We start from the raw sequence: 22312 nt of genomic DNA on the forward strand, positions 1-22312 counted from the left end.
TAAATGATACTGAAGTGGACTTTAACATTCCAGTCAGGAACTGATTCACCGTGAGCAAGGCAGAATCCTGGCTACAGAAAATCAAAGCTGTTGGACAGTATTTGACATTACCAAACAAGCCCACTGGCTTCTGTGTGCTATCATGCACAAGATCGGGCAACAATTTTGATCCACAGGAGACTATTCTTACCAGAGAATAACTCCCCCATCCCCTCTACTAAACAAAATATTTGGGCATGCTTAGCCTTGTTTTTCTAAGTCTGTGGTGGGCTTATGAAATGAACTGCCAGAGGAAAGAGTAGAGGAAGGTACAACTGGGCCATTTAAGTGACATTTAGGAAGTACAGGCAAATGGGACTCACTTGGAAATGCACCTTGGTCAACACTGACAAGCTGGGCCAGAGGGCCAGCCTGTTTTCCTGCTACACAACTCCAAAAAGTCCCTTTGTAGATATGTATTTGTAGCATTAATGTTCAGAATTAGTATTGTAAAGACATCTGCTAGATTTCAAAAACAAGAAGTTATATACTTTGAATTCAAAAAAAGGAACCACGTAAGAATGAACAATGTACTACAATGTTATATCCACTGAGGCAATAGGTACAGTATATATTCAACATCCACATTACTTACCACTCAGCTGCTCCATGAAACAGACATTTCCATTAGCGTTGAAAGCCAGCGTATCTGGGGTGATGCAGAGTGTATGAAAGAGCGGCGTGTGGGCGATGCTCTTCATTGAAAGACAACATTCTAGGCAGGCTGCCCAGATATCCTGCTCAGTGAGGCAGCTATCTCGCAATGACAGAATATCAGCAAGGGACACATTTTCCTGCCAAATAAATATACAAGGTAAATGAGAAATTTGCATTGGAAACATGGAAGACAACTACATTAAAAAACACATCCACGTTTAGACCAAACACATTGAGATTGGTGACTTTCCACAGCTTTTCAGTAGTAATTAAAAGAATAAATTGAATTGGCAAATTAAATATAGATTAATTTAAAGAAAAAAGAACAGCTTTTTAAATCATCAGCAATGATATGCCCAACATAAATAAGGCCATAAGACATAGGAGCAGAATTAGGCCATTCAGCCCACCGAGTCTGCTCTGCCATACCATCATGGCTGATCATGGCTCCCACTCAATCCTATACACCTGCCTTCTTGCCATATCCTTTGATGCCCTGACTGATCAGGAAGTGATCAATTCTGCCTTAAATATACCCACGGACTTGGCCTCCACTGTAGTCTGTGGCAGAGCATTCCACAGATTCACTACTCCCTGGCTAAAAAAATTCCTCCTTACCTCATAAATGAACTCTAGGCAGCAAAATCTTTACAACAATTTTTTTTAAACTGCTATCAATATTGTACTGAATGGCTGCTTCATGAAATACGAAACTTCTGAATGATCACTGAAATAAAGATCAATTGGTGCTGGTGGGTTAGTTCAAATCAACCCTTTTCAATAGTTAACAGTTTGTTTCAGAATGAATTATTCATAGCAACATTTTGGAACAACCCAGGCACAAATAAATCATGAACACAAGGAATTACAAAGAGCTAAAATTAAACACAGCGTAACAATAGACTTTTTTTGGTGATTCATTGCTAGAACTATGTATTTTCATTTGTTAAACTCTGTAATAGCACCAGTACTCCTCTGGCCCGCCACACAATGCAAACAGTGTTGAAGTGTTATGTAATGGTGGATAATATCCACTGAATATTGAGATGCAAGGTCAGATGCCAGTCTCTATCTATGGGACTAGGTGCTGGATCACTACTCCCAAACAAAGATGAAAGTCTGAAATTTTCACCCAGTTAATCAGTGATCCTGAAGCAACTGCGCTCTGTCTGAGGCTTTAGCAAACTTCCTAGTAACTAGGATAGAACCTGTCTGCCAGTGGGCTTGTTAAATATAACATAGACAATGAGATGTGGTGGTAATGATAATTATGTCATTTTAAATTTATGTAACTGACAGAAATGTATTTAATTGTTCCATAATATTTTATTTCAGTTTAAGATTTTATTCTTGAAATTACATCTTTAAATTTTAGTTTGAAGACCTGGAAAAAAGATAGAGATAAGAAAAATTTTAAATAGTTCCTCAAAATATTCATGGTATTTCTGTGTCTGACCAACATGTTAATGCATTTGTTACATTGATAGCTAGGAGGGCCATTTTGTTGAAGTGGAAAGATACATCAGCTCCCACTTTGTCACAATGGTTCTCTCAAGTGATGCTATGTCTTAGTTTGGAGAAAATTAGAAGTTGAACCTTTGAACCTTTATTTGATTCTGAGAAAAGATGGGGCTCATTTGCTCGTTATTATTATTTGAGTTAATTAATATAATTTTTCCACAATCTAATTGTAAGCTCTTTGAGTATATTTTCTTTTCTTGCTGGCGGTTTGATGTTTATTTTTAGAAGCTTTTTGTATGACGCATGGCTCTGGGGTTGTACACCTAATGGGTTCTCTTTTTTTTTCTCACTTTCCTGCTTAGTAGGTTTTTTTTGTTATCACAAAATTTTGTTTTCAATCTTTAAGATGATGGTTTTTTTTGAGGCATTGTAAGTGTTCTTACTTCGATGTACTCATGTTATTTTTCCTATATATATATATATATATATATATATATATAATAAAAAGATTTGAAAAGAAAAAAAAGAAAGAAAAATTTTAAAATGTAGAAATAAAGTGAAGGGTGGTGAGGGATATAGGCAGGTGCATAGAGGTGATGGAACTGTCTCAGTCCTACTCACCCAACCTGGAACATCTACTGGTCAAATATCATCCCTTTTATCTGCTGAGGGCGTTTTCTGCCACCATCCTGGTACTGGTATACATTTCACCTCAGCCAACGTCAGGCATGCACTGGAGGAGCTGAGCACTGTGTTTAGTAGTCACAAAACAGCGTACCCTGATGCCTTTTCTATCATTGGAGGAGATTTCAACTCGGCCAGCTTGAAAAGGTCCCTAACAACCATCACCAACATATTACCTGTGAAACTAGAGGAGCCAACACACTTGACCACCGTTGGATACCACCATATAGAACGTTTATCATGCCATCTCATGCCTGTACTTTGGATGGCATAGCACCTGGCTACACTTTTGTAACTATATGTATAATTATGTGGTTTTGTCAGGTTTTTCAGTCTTGGTTTGTCCTGTGTTTTGTGATATCACACCGGAGGAAATAATGTACCATTTCTTAATGCATGCATTACTAAATGACAATAAAAGGGACTATGTGCCTTCATAATCTAAATTAAAATAAAACAATCATAGAAGTGGTGTTTTAGCAGAAGAAAATATAAATGGGAATGGCAATTACCTGAAATTTTTGAACACACTGTTGTAACTTTCAGCTTATACACTGTACCAGTGAAATTAAATGCAAGGAGTTGCAGACAACAGTTCTGCAAAGTTAGTCAACAAGTCAGCACATGGATTTGCTAATGGAAAGAAGTTTTATCTTTCATTAGCATCTTAAGACTTGTACTTTTAACTTTTCACTGTTCTGATAACAATCCACCAAACTGAAAAATTGTCTCTGCCCCTGGACCTGCTGGGGAATCTATCATTAACTATTTTTACATTCAACAGTAATATATCCAATCACTTCAAGAGATTAAGAGATTCAGGTGAATAGATTTTAACCCTCCATTTCTTCTAAAGAATTATAATTCTGGAATTTAAAAAAAAATTCATTTGCAGGATGTGGGCATCACCAGCTAAGCCAGCATTTATTGCCCATCCCTAATTGCCCTTGAGAAGGTGGTGATGAGCTGCCTTCTTGAACCACTGCTGTCCCTGAAATGTAGGTACACCACAGTGCGGTTAGAGTGCAAATTCCATGATTTAGACTCAGTGACAATGATGAAACGGCAAGATGCTTCCAAGTCAGGATGGTGAGTGACTTGGAGGGGGATTTCCAAATGATGGTGTTCCCAGGTATCTGCTGTTCTCGTCCTTCTAGATGATGGTGGTCGTGGATCTGGATGGTGCTGCCTTAGGAACTTTGGTGTATTGTTGAGGTGTATTTTGTAGATAGTACACACTGCTGCCGCTGTTCGCCGATGGTGGAGGGATTGGATGCTTGTGGAAGGGGTACCAATCAAGTGGCTGCCTTGTACTGGATGGTGTCAAGCTTCTTGAGTTTTAATGAAGCTGCACTCATCCAGGCGAGTGGCAAGTATCCAATACACTCCTGAACTGAGCCTTGTAGATGGTAGACAGCCTTTGGGGAGTTGGCAGGTAAGTTATACACTGCAGGACTCCTAGCCTTTAACCTGCTCTAGTAGCCATGGTGTTTATATGGCTAGACCAGTTCAGCTTCCTGTCAATGGTAACCTCCAGGATGTTGACAAAAGGGGATTCAGTGATGGTGATGCAACTGAGTGTCAAGAGATGATGGTTAGAGCCTCTCTTGTTGGAGATGGTCATTGCCTGGCAGTTGCATGACTTGAATGTTACTTGCCACTTGTCAGCCCAAGCCTGGATATTGTCCAGGTCCTGCTACATTTGGGTATGAACTGCTTCAATATCTGAGTAGTCACAAATGGTGCAGAACATTGTGCAGTCATATGCGAACCTCCCCACTTTTGACCTTAAGTTTTTTTATTCCATTGTCCTTACAACCTTAGAAATAAGCCTCTTTATATTCCTCGGGCATCTCATATTGCTTGGAAACCTTTAACATGTGATTGACTGAATTCAGAATTTTTTAAACACAAGTGCATTTGTCATTATAAGAATACAATAAGACCATAAGACAAAGGAGCAGATCTCTGCAATGGATGGTCCCAAGTCTGACCTTGAAAGGAGGAGGGTTCAGTATGGGGCTAGCAATCCCATCCCATAAAAACCTGGTACTATAGAAACGTCAACAGAAGTTCCAAAGACCTCATCCCTGGGAGAGAAGGATCTTCACCTAAAAGGTGTTTGAATTCATGTGGTGAAAGCCACTAGTTCATGGAACCCACTTGGCTGATCGACCTTCTGTAATCCAGGACTACTACCAAACTGGTCTTGGACAGAGGGCTCTGGCAAGCTTCTGTTGACAGCTAATGCCACAGTGGGGTAACGGGCTGAACTAACTAACCAATATAGGAGAAGATTTGGGCCATTCAACCCATTGAGTTGGCTCCACCATTCCATCATGGCTATAATCCCTCTCAGCCTCATTCCCTTCCCCATATCTGTTGATGCCCTGACTAATCACAAACCTATCAACCTGTGATTTAAATATATCCAGTGACTTGGTCTCCACAGTCATCTGTGGCAATGAATTCCACAGATTCACTACCATCTGGCTAACAAAATTCCTCATCTCTGATGTCCCTCAATTCTGAGGCTGTGCCCTCGTATTCTAGACTCCCTCACTAGAGGAAACATCCTCTCCACGTTCACTCCGCCCAGGCCTTTCAATTTTCGAAAGATTTCAATGAGATCCTCCTTCATTCTTCTGAGCTCCAGCAAGCACAGGCCAAGACCAATCACATGCTTCTCATACATTAACCCTTTCATTTCTGGAATCATTCTCGTGAACCTCCTCTGGATCCTCAACAATGCCAGCACACCCTCTCTTAAATAAGGGGCCCAAAACTGCTCATAACATTCCAAGTGCACTCTGACTAATACCTTATAAAGCCTCAGCATTACATCCATGCTTTTATATTTGTCCTCTCAAAATTAATGCTAATATTGCATTTGCCTTCCTTACTCAACCTGCAAGTTGACCTTTAGGGAATCCTGCATGAGGACTCCCAAGTCCCTTTTCATCTCTGATTTTTAAATTTACTTCATGTTTAGAATATAGTCTAGGCCTTTATCCCTTCTACCAAAGTGCATGACCATACACTTCTCTACATTATATTCCATCTGCCACTTTTTTGCCCCTACTCTTAATCTGTCTAATTCCTTCTGCATACTCCCTGGTTCCTCAACACTAACTGTCCCTCCTCCTATCTTAGTATCATCTGCAAAATTGGCCACAAAGCCATCAATTCTGTCATCTAAATCATTGACATATAACATGAAAGGGGAGCATCCCAACACCCTGAACTAGACGAGAATGAAGGGAGACTTTCCTAGTTGTCTGTGAAATACTAGTGGCTCTCTTTGCCTCCTACCAATCAGCCAACCATACTGGTATCCTTCCTGTAATACCATGGTCTTTTAACTTGTTAAGCAGCCTCATGTGTGACAGCTTGTCAAAGGCCTTCTGAAAATCCAAGTAAACACCATCTATCTTGCCTGCTATTTCCTCAAAATATTCCAACAGTTTTATGCCAAATGGCAATGCCTTTGTGATCAGTAAATGACACCCACGGTACAGCAAGCTGTGCACTTAATCTAGCTGTGTATTTCTGCAACACCAATGAAATGATTCACGGCCTCCTTTAGATAATTAATGCTATACTGTAGTGCATTTGCAGTTACCGTACATTTAACATTAAAATTCATTAAAAGGAACATCCAAGATCTAGGTATCTTTTTATCCTGGTGTCTTTAATATCAATTGTAGTTTACACCAATTTTCAGTAATCCTATTGTTTAATCTGAGCTACAATGACTACAGATCTAATGAATAATAATTCTACTTCTTCCTGCAAAAATGATACCAGATCTACTTATGTCTGCGGTCCTGATTTTAACCTAGTTTGATAGTAAAGGGATAGGTTTCATTCCACTTATCACCTATTTTTCTTTACACAAGACTAAAAAGCATGATAGTTGTGATATATTTGAAAGCATCTCAATCTCATCTGACCACATGAACACATATTCATCTTTTGCATTCCTTACTTTTCTAACTTATGTTCATTTTTATGCTTTGCACTGTACTGCTATCACAAAACAACAAATTCCACAGCATATGACAGTGATGATAAACCTGATTCGCATATCTGGGTTCAAAGCAACGCTTTAAGCTTTACTGTCACTGGCCAAGCCAACAATCTTTGAAGGGAATCTAGCTGCAGTGTGGTAGATGTTACACACTTAGTAAATAGCATTCCTCTGACAGCTGTCCTAGGAGTCAAACTACTCCCAAATGTTATGCCTTTCCAAGAGAACATGAGCTGGGAACTTAACTTTTGGCAATGACTCTTGTTACGCTGTGTCCATTTAAAAAAAATAATTTTCAGCTTGCTCTTGACACCCGAGTTAAAAGAGTATACACTTGTAGAGGATGTAATGAAATTAGAAACTAATGTATATTCAATACTTTTGCTGAACAATAAAGAATAGATCAAACAATAGGTGCAAAAATTATGACTGATGATGTAATGTTATTTATTCTCAAACAATATTTCAAAACTTGTTACATATAATTCTCTTTCCTTAGCACAGTAGTAACATTACTTTTGCTCTGTATAGCTCCTCTTTGTGTAAGGAAATCAAAAGAGATGCAGCTAAATATAGCAGTCCCTGATTCTAAAGGTAAGTTTACAAGAGATACAGGCAGGGCAGTTACTCAGTAATTTTTTGGGAGGGGGATCATTATTTATTTGGTTTGAACACCATTAGGCTGTATGGGGTAATCAGCGCCAACCGCTAATAGGTGCTGGATGCAAGAGCAAGTCTGACAGAATGGAAAGCAGCGGCAACTGCAATGCACACATAGTGCCAAGTCTTTTAAGTGCACCACACTAAGCAGAGATGAATGGCTCTCAAAAGACTCATGCTTAAGGGGACACTTACCTGAGCACGAGTTAATTACGAGTCAATTAATATTTTGCTGATAATAAGCAGTGTACTGTATGTCAACAAGCTGCTGTTCACACAGTATACGCTGCCTATTATTACCAAACATATCACATATAATTGCTACTTTGTTGATGTCTATCCTTTGGGAAGCCTACCTGTATTCCCTCGCTCAAGCACATCCCCGAAACATCTCAATAACTAAATGTCACTTTAGCTACCACTTTATTTCATGACGGCCAACCAACTCTTCCAACCAGTTAACCATGACGTCAGTCACTCTTCCCAGACCCACTTCCATTCCCTACGTCCTGTTCTAATCCTCCAGGACCAAATAATCTTGAACCCTCCTGATTAACAATTCAAACTTCTCTACACAATACCTTGAATTATTCATGGCTTACAACCAAAAATATATCAAGTTGACCTATTTGCTTCACAGTGACAGACAGAGTGGAAGAAAGATCTGTGCACACAGGGTATGCAAGGCCTGTCCTACTGCCAGAATATTGGAGTCCACTTGTACTGTGCAGTGGAAGTCCATGCACAAAACATGCAGATGTCCATGACAAATTGCTGAGTTACTGTGCCTTTCCTGAAATAGAAACAATTTTCATAGTGGTGAAAGTTCTCAACTATAGGAAATCCTGTGCTCATGCACGTTGCTGTGAAGTACAAATCTGGGCACATATTCAGCAACAGAGTTACCTTGTGGATGTTCAGATTAGATCCAACCTAAAAATCCACATTGACTAAATGAGTACTGGTGGCTTGCATAGCCATGCTAAAAATGCAGAACTTTAACAGAGCAAGTGCAAATCATAGAAATGAATGTGCACATCTCTGTCATTGAAAAGGGACCAATATTTTATTTAAATATGCTCTTGATTAATGGCTTTCTTGCTACCCTGATTTCCTAAAAGGCAATCTAAACCTTTGTTTCCTTAATTCAGCCGTCCCCAACCACCGGGCCGCGGACCTGTACCGGGTCACAAAGCACGTGCTACCAGGCCGCGAGGAAACGACACGAGTCAGCTGCACCTTTCCTCATTCCCTGTCATGCACTGTTGAACTTGAACATAGGGTTGCCAACTGTCTCGTATTTGCTGGGACATCCCGTGTATTGGGCTAAATTGGTTTGTCCCATACGGGACCACCATTGTCCCCTATTTTCCCCGCTAAGGTACAGCATTCCTATGAAACCGTTCATGCCAAAATGGCGTAAAGCGAAGAAGCAATTACCATTAATTTATATGGGAAAAATTTTTGGGCGTTCCCAGACCCAAAAAAAACCCACCAAATCATACCAAATAACACATAAAACCTAAAATAACACTAACATATAGTAAAAGCAGGAATGATATGATAAATACACAGCCTATATAAAGTAGAAATAATGTATTTGCAGTACAGTCGGGAAGATTAAGGCAAGAGCGATTTGTGGGAAAAAAATCGGCACGTATGTGCATGCGCACGTCACACATGCGCACACAGCTGCCCGCGCAAGGCTTCGTGGTCATGGTAGTCTTTCCTGGGGTAAACACCAGTGTCCCGGGATTTGATTGCTACTTTTGTCCCTTATTTGGGAGTGAGAAAGTTGGCGACCTTAACTGTAAAAGACACGGTGAGGTGAGTTTAACCCCACTTGAACACCGGTGGGGGGGGGGGGTGGAATCGGCCGGTCTGCAAGAATATTGTCAATATTAAACCAGTCCATGGTGCAAAAAAGGTTGGGGACCCCTGCCTTAATTAATTGGTTCTACTTAGATCTCTTGGATGCATTAATCCATTTATTTCAAAATCACTTGCATTGATACTTTTTCATGTTTTTTTAAAGCTGATGTTTAACATTTAAAGTGAACAGGTTAGGAAAGCCTTTAAGAGTTCCAATATTGTTTGGGAGAACCCACTCTCTTTCCATTAAACATTGCAAGTCATGAAGGGAGTCCAAGCTAGATCACTTCATGGTTTGCTAGACTATTAAGCACTTATACACTTGCAATCACCTTTGCAACAACTAAGTGCCTATGATTCCTTCTATCTTTCTGTTTCCATAACACAAGGCATTTCTGGAAAAGATCATGTTTCAAAAATGTCATTGAAGGGGGCAGTGAAGAATTACAAATACAGCAGGCATGAAGCCTGCATGGCCTATTAAAGTTATGAACATGAAGCAAGACAACAGACTACAAATTACATTTTCAGATCCCCAGAAAGCAGACTCTTGAACATACCGTTGTATTTAACAACTGCCAGATTTTGTAGATCCCACATTGGCTTTATCAGCCATATCAGTATCCACATAACCAAAGGGAATGCAAGTCTGGCTCCTTCCTGAGGAATGCTAACAAAACATGTATCACCCTCCAGGAAGAAGAAAGTAAGAAGAAGAAAGCCCTTAACTCTGAGTGGAGTAATCGGTATGCCATCATGATGGTGTTTTTCTTAGCAGGGTTCTTTATTTTTATGAGGCCAAGTTGCTAGCTCGATGCCCAACCCAACACAGATGGAAGGTATGCAAGGGAGCCGGCTGGATTCAAACTCGGGAGCCTTTGCTCCGAAGTCCGGCGCTGATGCCACTGCGCCACCAGCCGGTATCACCCCCCAGGAGTTTCCTAAATAGTTTACCATTTTTGATCATACTCTTATATTCCAATTCAACTTTTTAAAATTTCTAAATTAACAGCATGTCATTATCATCATCATTATGTGCCGTGTTGACTGGTGTGAATGATCATGGTCTTTGAGCATGACAGTTCTTGGCAAATTTTTCTAGAGAAGTGACTTGCCACTGCTTTCTTCCGGGCAGTGACTTTACAAGGCAAGTGACCCCATCCAGTATCAATGTTCAGAGGTTGTCTGCCTGTTGTCAGTGGTCGCATAAACAGGGTCTCTGATATGCACCAACTGCTCATTCGACCATTCACCACCCATTCCGATGATCAGGAGGGGCGGGGGAGTGCTAATCAGCTGCTACTCCGTGCCCAAGTGTGACCTGTAGATTAGGGAAGGAGCACCTTACACCTCCCTCGGTAGGAATTAATCTCTGCCCCACCACCATGCACCTTGATTTAAAGGGAAATGTTATCAAATGTTCTCCATGCATGCTGATTTCTGAAGATGCCATCCACATTTGATTTCAACTTGCTAGTCGTGGTCTCGCTTCCTGTAGTCGCTGGATTGCTGCCTTTTTCATTTCATATGCAGGGCTACTGACTGGATGAGGACATGTAGTCAACTTTGAATGTCAGATTGTGCAGCGTATTTTATGATCCACAACAAATTGTGTACTTCAAAATATTGGAAAATGCGTCAAATAAAACTCTGAAAGCAAAAGAAATTCATGGTGAAAATACTTTCAGATCAAGTGTAATCAAGTGACAGTGCTAATATTTCAGGTCAGTGACACTTCATCAAAACCAAGCAATCTGCAACACAGACGGCAACCAACTGGGAGCATACTTCCAGAAATTTCCATTTTTGTTTCAACATTTCCTGTCATGTTTTGATTTTATAAGTCCTGAAAATTACTTTCTGATGTATTCAGCATGCATCAGTTTCTTCTTGGAAAGAAGCTTAGGCCTGATGTACAGTGTACTCGGCTGGAAATACGAGCCCGTACTGGTGACCCCAGCAATTTTGTGGGGGTTGTGTTACCAGAAAATGGCCCATATAATCATGAGTTTCTGTAACTCAAAATTGCACCATCTGCACATGTTCAAGAAAGTAGTTAAATTTACTTTGTTACCCCCAGATAAATTCTGTGAGCTTGAATTTACATTATCCAAATAGCTGCAGTTTATGAAAATTCAAATTACTCTTCCAAAAATCCAAGATACAGACAGTATTTTTAGGGGGGCAGAGGGTGTAAAGATAAACGATTACAAAATACAAAAACAACAACAGATTGTCTATTTTTTTTGACCTGCATTTCTTGACATATGCCTAGATAAGGCTTTAAGTGCAGTAACTTCATTTTGCTTTCATATGCATTTAAAGTTTATGCCTTCAAGCAAATGCAAGGCTTGAGACAGGAGAATGCCACCTATTGCTATTGTCCCCTACCAGAATCTGGCTCCATCTACCTTAATCCCACCACCTCAGCATCCTTACCTATCAATGTCCTGCCTTTAGTTATTCTTTCCTGCTGATCACATTTTCTGCAGTTGCCGGTGTCTCCAAATGCAGCTGCTGGCCATTTATTAAGAGATTTGTTTACCAAACCCACAAAGACAGTCTCTTAAGTGCACCCTGTCATGAACCAGCAGCTGCTCTACTATTGAGAGAGAAAAAAAAACATCCTGTAGCAACACATCTCCAATCATACATGGAATTCAATGGGGAAAATAGTACTGCATTAAGGAAAATTACTACATATCTCTGTCAGAATACAACCCTCTCCGGAATGCAGGATTTGCCAGTACAGTATCAGTCTGAGGATCCTTCACTGGAATCTTCACATGTTACAGTATGAGAATGGAATTTGCTACAGTACCAGTTCGGCATTTGTAATAATGAAACAATCTTTCATATCATTGTTCTCCCAATGACTCCTTTAACTTTGTTTCATTAATTTATATCTACCCAAGAGCTACATACATATACCCGAGGAGAAATAAGAGAGGCAGCTATCCTAGTCATAATAGTGAATCTGTATTCTGTTAATTTACATGGAAATATTCTGATTGCGACATATAATGGCAGGTAAGTTCTTCAGTGCATAAAGAACTCAAAGCTGTGCCAATCTAGTTTGTTAATGTGCTGGACATTATTTTCTTAAGGGTTGACCTTACACTTGCAGCTTCCGAGAATACCAACAGCTAACAGAAGGATTTGCGGAAGTCCTAGTGAAATAAAAACTGTATGATTCTTTCACTAGACATGTAAAGCATTCCAGCATACCAAATGCCCTATGACTGATACTTATTTCATTTTACCTCTGGGAAATTCTCATTCTCTATTGCATAATACTGCTCTGCAAATGAATTTCCAGGCAAACAGGTTATAAACCTCGAAATGAAATGCAGCATAAATTCTATTGTTTCTCAGTTGCTTATTACAGTTGTTTCAATAGTGTACCTCTGATTATAATATATTCTTCAGTATACGAGCCAACTTGAGCTTGCTAATTGACATAATATAAAATCTGAGATGGGGGAGAAGTAGTGGAATAAGATATGAACATAGAGGAATGATTGACAATAAATACCAGCTGTTCTGCTAAACCTGTTTAACACTCATGAGGCACACATGTCTCATGACTTCAAATGCCTCCCATCTGCCAAGAGCTACACCATTCTTTTTCAAAGGAAAGTTTTAAAAAAAATTGTCATTACTCTTGGACAATAAAGAATGTAGCTTGGCGATAAAAGTTCAATAGGATCGTATTTACAGATTCACACATCTCCCTATTTAACAATTACAATGATTCAAACAACCTTTTTTCCAATTCCCTGCTCCACCTGCCCCCCACCAAATCTAAATCTGTTGAACCAGCCTCTTGCTTAAAGGCCAAATGTCAGCTCAGACACATCCCCCTGCATCCCTCTGAATCACTGCCCCATCACTAAATATCAGGCCATCAATTTCCTTGGGAGATCTTCTCTACACAGCTTCCAGCCTTGTAATACTCCAAGCCCAGAGAGATTGCTTTTTCACTCTTGCCTGCTTTTACCCAAAATCCACATAACAAGACTGTCTGAGCATCCATTGTTTCAGCCTGCTCAAGACTCATTACATTTATTTATTCCTTCCTTAATTTCATCCTTTGCCCCATTGCAGTCCACTCCTATTTACATCCAGTACCATTCCGTTGCCCTCTGCCACTTTGACAGGTTCCAACTGTCCAGTCCAGACATTTCATCTTTATTGTGGCTATGCAAATCTTCTGTAACTCAGACCCACACAAGTAATGGTATGATGTCCCTTGAGCAGCAACACAACCAGTTCCCCTCCACCAATAAATCCACTAATTTGGGTGCACTCGTCCTTACATTCAGCAACTTCTCCTTCAGTTCCGTGGACTTTAACCAGATCAAAAGGTACAACTAAGGGAACTTCTTTTGGGCCCATGATATTCACATTTCACCTACCCACAAAAAGACAGATTTGCTTCAGTCCTGTTCGGGAACTCTCCGTCACACCAACAGCTGCATTGGTGCTCCTTCCGAGACTCATGCAGGACTCAAATATTCATTATTTTTCCAGCCAATTTCCACTCCTGTCTCACCTTCACAGATCCATTCTATGCTCTTTTCATTTTTGATCTCTCTATTTCCAGCTCAGAAGATAGCATTGTCAAAAAACATCTACTGAGAGCCTATTGACACCCATAGTTGTGTTGACTATAATACCCCCTACCCCGCCTCCTGTAAATATGCCATTTTATCCTCCCAGGTTGTCAGTCTCTGTCATCTCTGCTCAAGCAATGAGACTTTTCACATAACTGCCACTGAAATCTCTTCCTTCTTCCTCAACTGGGGCTTCTCATCTGTTTCCCATTGCTCTGCTCTCACACACTCTACCCCCAGACAAAACAAGAAAAGAGTTCCCCCGGTCCTCACCATTTGCTCCACCAACCTCTACATTCAACAGACCATCCTTTGCAATTTCTACCAGCTCCAGCCCAATGCATCTTTCTTTCTCCTTCAGCATTTGTAAGAGATCATTCACTTTAAGACTTCCAAGCCGACTCTCTAGTCTCCATTAGCCAATAAACCATAGCCCCTCCTTGAACACTTTCCCACCTCTCCCAACCATTTAGAGACCCAAACTGTATTTCAAAATGAAGCAGCGATTCAACTGCATTTCTGCCCATCTTACAGATCACATCTGGTGTTTACAGTGTGGTATTCTCTGCATTGAAGATACCAAATGTTAATTGGGCTACTGTTTTGCTTTTAGTCAGCGGGGTAGTCCTGTTATTTGCTACTTCAGTTCTGTGTCCCATCCACTTGAGGTTTCTTGCTAGGTTATAATGAAGCCTGAAGAAAGTTTCAAGAATAACAACTCATTTTTCATCTCCGCATCTAATATTCCCTCTTACCTGCAACTTTCTGGGTTCAATATCAAATTACCCAATTTCCAAGAACTTACTTTCTTTCTTTATGCTACAGCTAGTAATTTTTGATTTGAATCCTCATGTTACTTGCTCAACATTTCCCCCTCGCCATTAGCACACGCTCAACTGCTATCTGCAACACAACAGACTACTTTGTCACTCTTGAACCACTCATTAACAACTCATCCCCACAGCATCCCTAGCTAAACTAAAAATAATCTGATTATCCTGTCAATCTGACCTTCTCTGCAATTTACAACAGTTTTCCCCTCCTTTCCAAGGATCTTTAACCTGAAACATTACCTGTTTCTCAGACGCTGTCTGATATGCCAAAACCCGACACAGATTGGGGGACCGCATCGTTGAGCACCTCCGCTCCGTCCGCCACAACAGACAGGATCTTCCAGTAGCCACCCACTTCAACTCTGCTTCCCATTCCCATTAAGATATGTCCATACATGGCCTCCTCTACTGCCATGATGAGGCTAAACTCAGGTTGGAGAAGCAACACCTCATATAGGTAGTCTCCAGCCACTTGGTATGAACATAGAATTCTCCAACTTCCAGTAATTCCCTCCCCCTCCCTTCCCCTATCCCTATTTCACTCTGCCCCCTCCCCCAGCTGCGTATCACCTCCCTCATGGTTCCGCCTCCTTCTACTACCCATTGTGTTTTGTCCTATTCCTTCTTCACCTTTCCTGCCTATCACCTCCCTGCTTCCCCTCTCCCACCCCTTTATTTTTCCCCTTACTGGTTTTTCACCTGGAACCTACCGGCCTTCTCCTTCCCACCCTCCCCCCACCTTCTTTATAGGGCCTCTGCCCCTTCCCTCTTCAGTCCTGACCAAAGGGTTCCGGCCCAAAACGTTGACTGATCCTCTCCGTGGATGCTGCCCGACCTGCTGAGTTCTTCCAGCGCGTTGTGAGTGATTGCAGCATTTTCTGTTTTTGTTTCAGATTTCCATCATTTTAATGCAGCATAATTGTACGTGTTTAATTGAAATATTCTATCAACATGTACGCTAATTCTATCAAATTTTAATCTCTTTACACTTCTCATTTAAAACAATTAATCATGAAGGTTTAAGGAGGCTCTCAATATACCATCTACCACTGAAGCTAGCATCTATATGGCTACCATAGTACTCAATACTATGGTGGAAAGTGTATGGTCATGCACTTTGGTGGAAGAAATAAACGGGCATTTTATTATTTAGATGGGGAGAGAATTCAAAATGCAGAGATGCAAAGAGACTTGGGAGTCCTTGTGCAGGATACCGTAAAGGGAGGAGAAGATGGTGGCGCAACGCAGCTCGCAGCGGCCACTCCGGGGGTGATGTCTGTTATTTGTCAAGTAGGGTGCCATGCACAATCCTGATTTGATGGAGATGGACGTGACAGCACGGAGGAACATCTGGTGAAACTTCTGAAATTCCTGTTTCGCTGCTGCTGCTACTGTGTGGTCCAGAATCTCCGGAGGGGAAGGCCCCGAGTCCTTGGCTTTGCTTGTTGCTTGGCAGCCAGGGCGGGGTCGAAGCGCTCGGCAGAGGATGGTGCTCGGAGAGGCTGTGTCGGAGGCTCGAAGTTTTCGGACAGACTCAGAGTCCGCTGCGGTCGGGTGCTTCCAATGGTGCTGCATTGGCAAGATTGCGGCGCTTGGAGGTTCATGGCAGGGAGAGTTTCTTCCTTCTGCCGCCTGTGTGAGATGATGAGCCTATCGGGACTTTGAGACTTCTTCTTACTGTGCCCATGGTCTGCTCTTTATCATATTATGGTATTGCTTTGCAGTGTTGTAACTATATGTTATAATTATGTGGTTTTGTAAGTTTTAGTCTTGGTTTGTCTTGTGCTTTCTTGTGATATCATTCTGGAGGAACGTTGTATCATTTTTTAATGCATGCATTTCTAAATGACAATAAACAAGGACTGAGTGTCTTCATAATCTAAAGGTTAACCTCCAGGTTGAGTCGGTGGTGAAGAAGGCAAATGCAATGTTGGCATTCATTTCTAGAGGTATAGAAAATAAGAGTAGGGATGTGATGTTGACGCTCTATAAGGCACTCTGAGACCACACTTGAAATATTGTGTGCAGTTTTGAGCTCCTTAGTTTAAAAAGGATATACTGACATTGGAGAGAGTTCAGAGAATGATTCCAGGAATGAAAGGGTCACAATATGAGGAACGTGTGGCAGCTCTTGGGCTGGAGTTCAGGAGAATGAGGGGGGATCTCATAAAAACATTCCGAATGTTAGAAGGCATGAACAGATTAGATATGGGAAAGTTATTTCTCATGGTAGGGGATTCTAGGACAAGAGGGCACAACTTCAGGTTGAAGGCCGCCCTTTTACAACTGCGATGCAGAGAAATTACTTTAGGCAGAGAGCGGTAAATCTGTGGAATTTGTTGCCACAAGCAGCTGTGGAGGCCAAGTCATTGTTTGCACTTAGGGCAGAGATAGGTTCTTGATTAACCAGGGCATGAAAGGGTGTGGGGAGAAGGCAAGGGAGTGGAGATGAATGGAAGAATTGGATCAGCCCATGATTGAATGGTGGAGCAGATTCAATGGGCCGAATGGCCTACTTCTGCTCTTATATCTTATGGTCTTATAATACTAGATGATGCCCACCCATTTTTGTTCTTCATTGCTATTTCCCAGAAAGCAAAATGGATTCATTACAACTCAAAAGAAAGAAATAATTTGACAGCCGTTAACTTTTTCATACCCAATTATGCGGAAGATGACTTGAGAGATTCATTCAGGATTTAGCATTAATATTCTACTTCAGGATTATAACTGTGCAATTTTGCAGTTTCCCAACAACATTAGCCTCAAAGTCACTGTTGTCAAGCCACAGCTACATTTTTTACATTTCATAAACAGTTTCCCAGAGTTGTGTTTAATAACCAGCTGATGGCAGGAAGCAGCGCTGCAGGAGGTCAGGACTTCTTTATTTAAAGTTAGCCTTAAGTAAATAACCAAAAGTGCAGTATACTTTCACTAACCCTAGAAAATTCTGTCAAAGAAAGCAGCATCTAATTTAATACCAATTTTACATCAACACTGAACAAATGGAATTAAAGCTATATAGACTTCAGACTGGATATTGCACAGACTGCTGCTGTTACAGATCATGAGAAATAGGTTCAGTGTATCATGCAATGCCATTTTGGTGCAACAAGTAGAGAGGATTGCCCGTGCCAATGTTTTGCAGGTTTGGTGATTCCATTGGAATGCTGTATTTCCACTTATCCCCAAGAATACATTGTACAGTAATTCTCAGCTAACAGTCAACCACAATGCTCAGAAAATAATTCAATGCAGAACACATGCACAACCTGTGACTCCTTGTTATGAAAATTGAGACTGGATAATGCATTGCAAAACTGCTATCTGGTTACCCTGGCTATAGAATGTAGTTTCAGCCAATTACACTACTGCTTGGTTCTAGTGCCAATGCACAGCGTTACCAAACATAGAAAGTGACGCAATTCAGTATTTGACATTAAGACATAATTATAGCTATTCTCTACACTGCATGCAATGGCTCATTATACAACTTGCCTAATTTCTACGTGAACTAAAATTTTTGATTCGTTATATAAAAGACAGCTGATCTGCTACATAATTTCTGCCAAAAGTAGAACTAAAATAACCTTTTCACTGCTTTTTTTGTTTTGTTTAACCAGTGATTTAGATGTCAGCTTACCAAGAGTGTCTTTTATTGCACATCAATGCATATATTTTGTTAAGACCCCTCATAACATACTAGACATCCCAGAGATTAACCCATGAACAACAAGCAACGGTGCTAGAGCACAGATGTCTATGCTGCTTGAATTCAGCACTTTACATGCAGAAATTATTTAATAACCATAACATACAAACTAAAAATATCTACTAATTTCCATACTTCCACCGCAATGGATTACTATTATTAATAGAGCCCCAAAATAGAATATTTTTAATTAATAAGAACAATCAACTATTTGAATATTTTAAATTTTAGAACTATTTCTCAAATATAATAACAAGGTGACATTGTAATTAGACAGCTCCTGACTTTAGTTTCATCTCAATATTGGATACAATCTGTGCCAGCATTTATTTCCCCTCCAATTGCCAGAGATGTGCTTTTTGCTAAGTTAACTGGTTACTGTAAATAGGTGGGACACAAGAGAATTAAGGGGAGAGTAGGGGGTAGAGGATGAAAGAACAGATGGTTGCCTGACAGTTGGCACTGATGTGGTGAGTTAACATGCCTTTTTCAGTGCTGTGACTCCATGAAATGTTATTCACAGTACTCACTTGATGATTGACAAAGGCAAAAAAGGCACTTTGAAAGTGGTCCTTAAAACCACAACCTGTTGGGCTGTGACAGGAGAGACACTGGAAGGAAGCTGTGCATTCTGAACCAGGGTTCAGTTTTAGAGAAAGTATTAGCCCACAAGGAGATAGCTCTTCACCCCAAAGGCTCTGACCATGGGAGTACTCTACTCTAGATGGCTCTAGCTGTTATACGTATCCAAAGCAGCAACTGAAAGATTTTTGCATACGTAGGGAATCAGATGACACATGGATAAGACTGAGAAAGTGAAGACAAATAATTCAAACATTGAGTTTTCTTTCAGATTTCCAGAATCTGCAGCATATTTTCCTTCAGATGGATCAGACATGACTTATTGAATAGCAGAGCAAAGTTCAAAGTAAATTTAATATCAAAGTACATATATGTCATCACATACAATCCTGAGATTCAAATCAACAGGAGATAATAGTCATTTCCTACAGACTATTTCTTATCATCTGGTGATAGTACACCCATCACACAATTCCAGAAATATTGATCCAATGTATTTTGACAACAATTCATGAAAGCAAATATATGCTGACAACATACAGATCCAAATATCTGATAACGATTTTGTTGTCACTTCAAATTTTCTTAAAACAATTGGTTAGTAATTGCAAGGATATTGATTTAATGTCTATTTTGTGTCTTTGGCCCACATATTTACTTCTATGTCTTTATAAAATTTATCGTATCGACTTCACATGGTCTTTTCTTGTAGTTCCCTTCAATTCTTCAGGATTCCTTTTTCACTATTTACTGCAATTTCTATAATTCACTGCCGTTTTCTTCAGAAATGCTGATCAGAATGTGATTACTTGGCTTCCTTTTAGATAGTTTTATTTCCCAGTTTGATTCATAGAACTCTTATTCATAAACTCAATTGCCTAGCATGGATTTCTCTCAGAGTTTGACCAGGCATATTTGCCTTTAATTATCCATGTGATAAAGGCCTCATTGGGGGTACACTTGATTATATGATTTCTGTGGGCAAAGCTCTTTTTTGGATCAAGCTGTCTTGTGGAAAATTCTCTTTGGGAATTCCCAAAACAACACAGTGTTCAGACCACAGCACTGAACTAGAAGACATGTAAAGTAATTGAAATACACAACTATATTTTTGGTCACTTGCCCTCCTACCAATACATCCAGTCTTCAGGCAGACTCACAACCCTATTACTTCAGTCAGTTTTGTAGATCAGTACCACACTAAACTGCCAACTTTCCTTCCCAAAAGGCTCTAACAATCTCCAGGAGACTTTGCCTCTCCTGAATTTCCATCATGCAATGCTTCGGCCTCGTAGCTCCCTCTATCCAAAAGCAGTCTTTCAGTTGTTAATTCCATCAATTCACACGTGTAATCCACTTCTTCCAATTTTGCCCCTACATAATCTGGTGGTTCTGATTTCACAGCCCCACAGCCACCTGCCAGTTTAGATCACCAACTTCCACCTTGTGTGGCAGGGTGGAGATGCTACTCTGCTGAAGGAGGGGTAAGGTGCCTCTTTCCTTTGCTAGCCAGCAGGTCGCCATTGGGCAAGATGTAGCACCCACTTAGCCCTCTCCCAATCAGGTTCACATGACAGCATATGAGCAACTGGTGCATATTACAAGTCCTGCTGGTGCAACCACTGATGCCAGGCAGACAGTCTCTGAAGAGTTTTGATAATGGCTGGGGTCACCTCTCTTGTAAAGACACTGCCCAGAAGGCGGCAATGGCAAAGAAGAGAAGATCTGCAGATGCTGGAAATCCGGGCAACTCACACAGAATGCTGGAGGAACTGAGGAGGCCAGGCAGCATCTATGGCAAAAAAGTACAGTGGACGTTTTGGGCCAAAACCATTCTGTCAAACCACTTCTGTTCAAAAATTTGCCAACCACAATCATGTCATGGAAAGACCACAATCACCTATTTCATACAACACAGCACAAAACGAACCAACGAACCTCCACCTATTTTCTGATTATCATCTCCCAACAATCTGCTAGTCTCCTTCTTACAATATCAAAACCCATCCATGTAGGTGAATTCTAATATTCTACATGAGCAGGCCCAACTAGCAAGGCATTGACAACATCCAAAGTCTAGCCTTAGGAAAGTGGGACTGAGCAGTATATTTTCACTCATGATCAAAATGAGCAATGATGCCCCAAAATTACATTGTTCTAACGTAGCAATTGTTCATTTGAACTCCTAGGTAGGACTGATAACATTAGACCTTGTATATTGTGTTCTATCATTTATTGCTGCTGCAGCCATTTTTAACTTACATGCAAATTTATTTTGGATCATATTCCTTATTACTTAATTTTTCCCTTCCTTTAATCACTTACTTCACCTCTTGTTTTCAGAAGCAAACCAATTCTATGTTGGAGAAAAACAGTGCTATACACTCTGTTCTATGGTGGGGAAAATTATAGTAATCACCCGTGATATACATTTTTAAAATTATACTAATTTGTTAAAATGGATTAATTTTATCCCAATTTTACTGAATAGCGTTACCCCATTGCTTTTGTCCCTATCAACAGTTCTTTGCCTCAAACTTATTATTCTCATTTGTAAATTCATCAGAACCCACATAATTTTCAGCTGTATCCATCTAATTTTTAAATTCAATCCATTGTTCCAGGACTCTCCGGTGTGGTTGCACAGTGATAAAATCTATTAATTTCTATGAGATATGGAAGGATTTGTGCTGGTGCAAATGAGGATTTCCAGGACGTTGTCTGGATCAAAATGCAAGAAGTTGAACAGTCTTATTTTCTCTGAAACATTGGAGACAGAGTGGTGACCTGGGAGAAGTATATAACATCATGAGAGGCATCGATTGGGTAAGTAATTAGGAGCCTTCACTCTCACGTAAGAAATGCGAAAGACTAACAACCGTAGGTTTAAAGTGGGTGACAGAAAAAGTTTAAACGAGATTTTAAGCAAGTTTTTTTTTTGACAGAATAATAGGTGCCTGTAAGGTGCTGCCAGTGGAGGTGACAAGATCCTATACAATAGCAACGTTGAAGACCACACGTGAACAGGCAGGAAATTGAGGGATAGAGAACTTGCGCAAGGAGATGACATTAGTTTAGATTGGTATCACGGTCAGGAAAGGCACGGCAGAACAAAAGACCTTTTCTTGGGCTAGAATATACAATGTACCAACTTTTCCATTTCCCC

General features: G+C 40.4%; 1 protein-coding gene across 3 annotated transcripts in view; it reads right to left on the reverse strand.

Moving 5' to 3' along the window:
- The window catches only part of LOC140185752 (kinase non-catalytic C-lobe domain-containing protein 1), a 150377-nt gene that overhangs the window by 126977 nt on the left and 1088 nt on the right, over positions 1 to 22312 (reverse strand). For all 3 annotated transcript variants that reach the window (XM_072239368.1, XM_072239367.1, XM_072239371.1), the window contains exon 2: positions 635 to 833. In XM_072239368.1, the coding sequence (XP_072095469.1) occupies positions 635 to 833 (199 nt within the window). The remainder of the gene's footprint in view (positions 1 to 634; positions 834 to 22312) is intronic.

Source organism: Mobula birostris, chromosome 21 (genome assembly GCF_030028105.1).
Source record: "Mobula birostris isolate sMobBir1 chromosome 21, sMobBir1.hap1, whole genome shotgun sequence".
In the NCBI taxonomy this organism is placed as follows: domain Eukaryota; kingdom Metazoa; phylum Chordata; class Chondrichthyes; order Myliobatiformes; family Myliobatidae; genus Mobula; species Mobula birostris.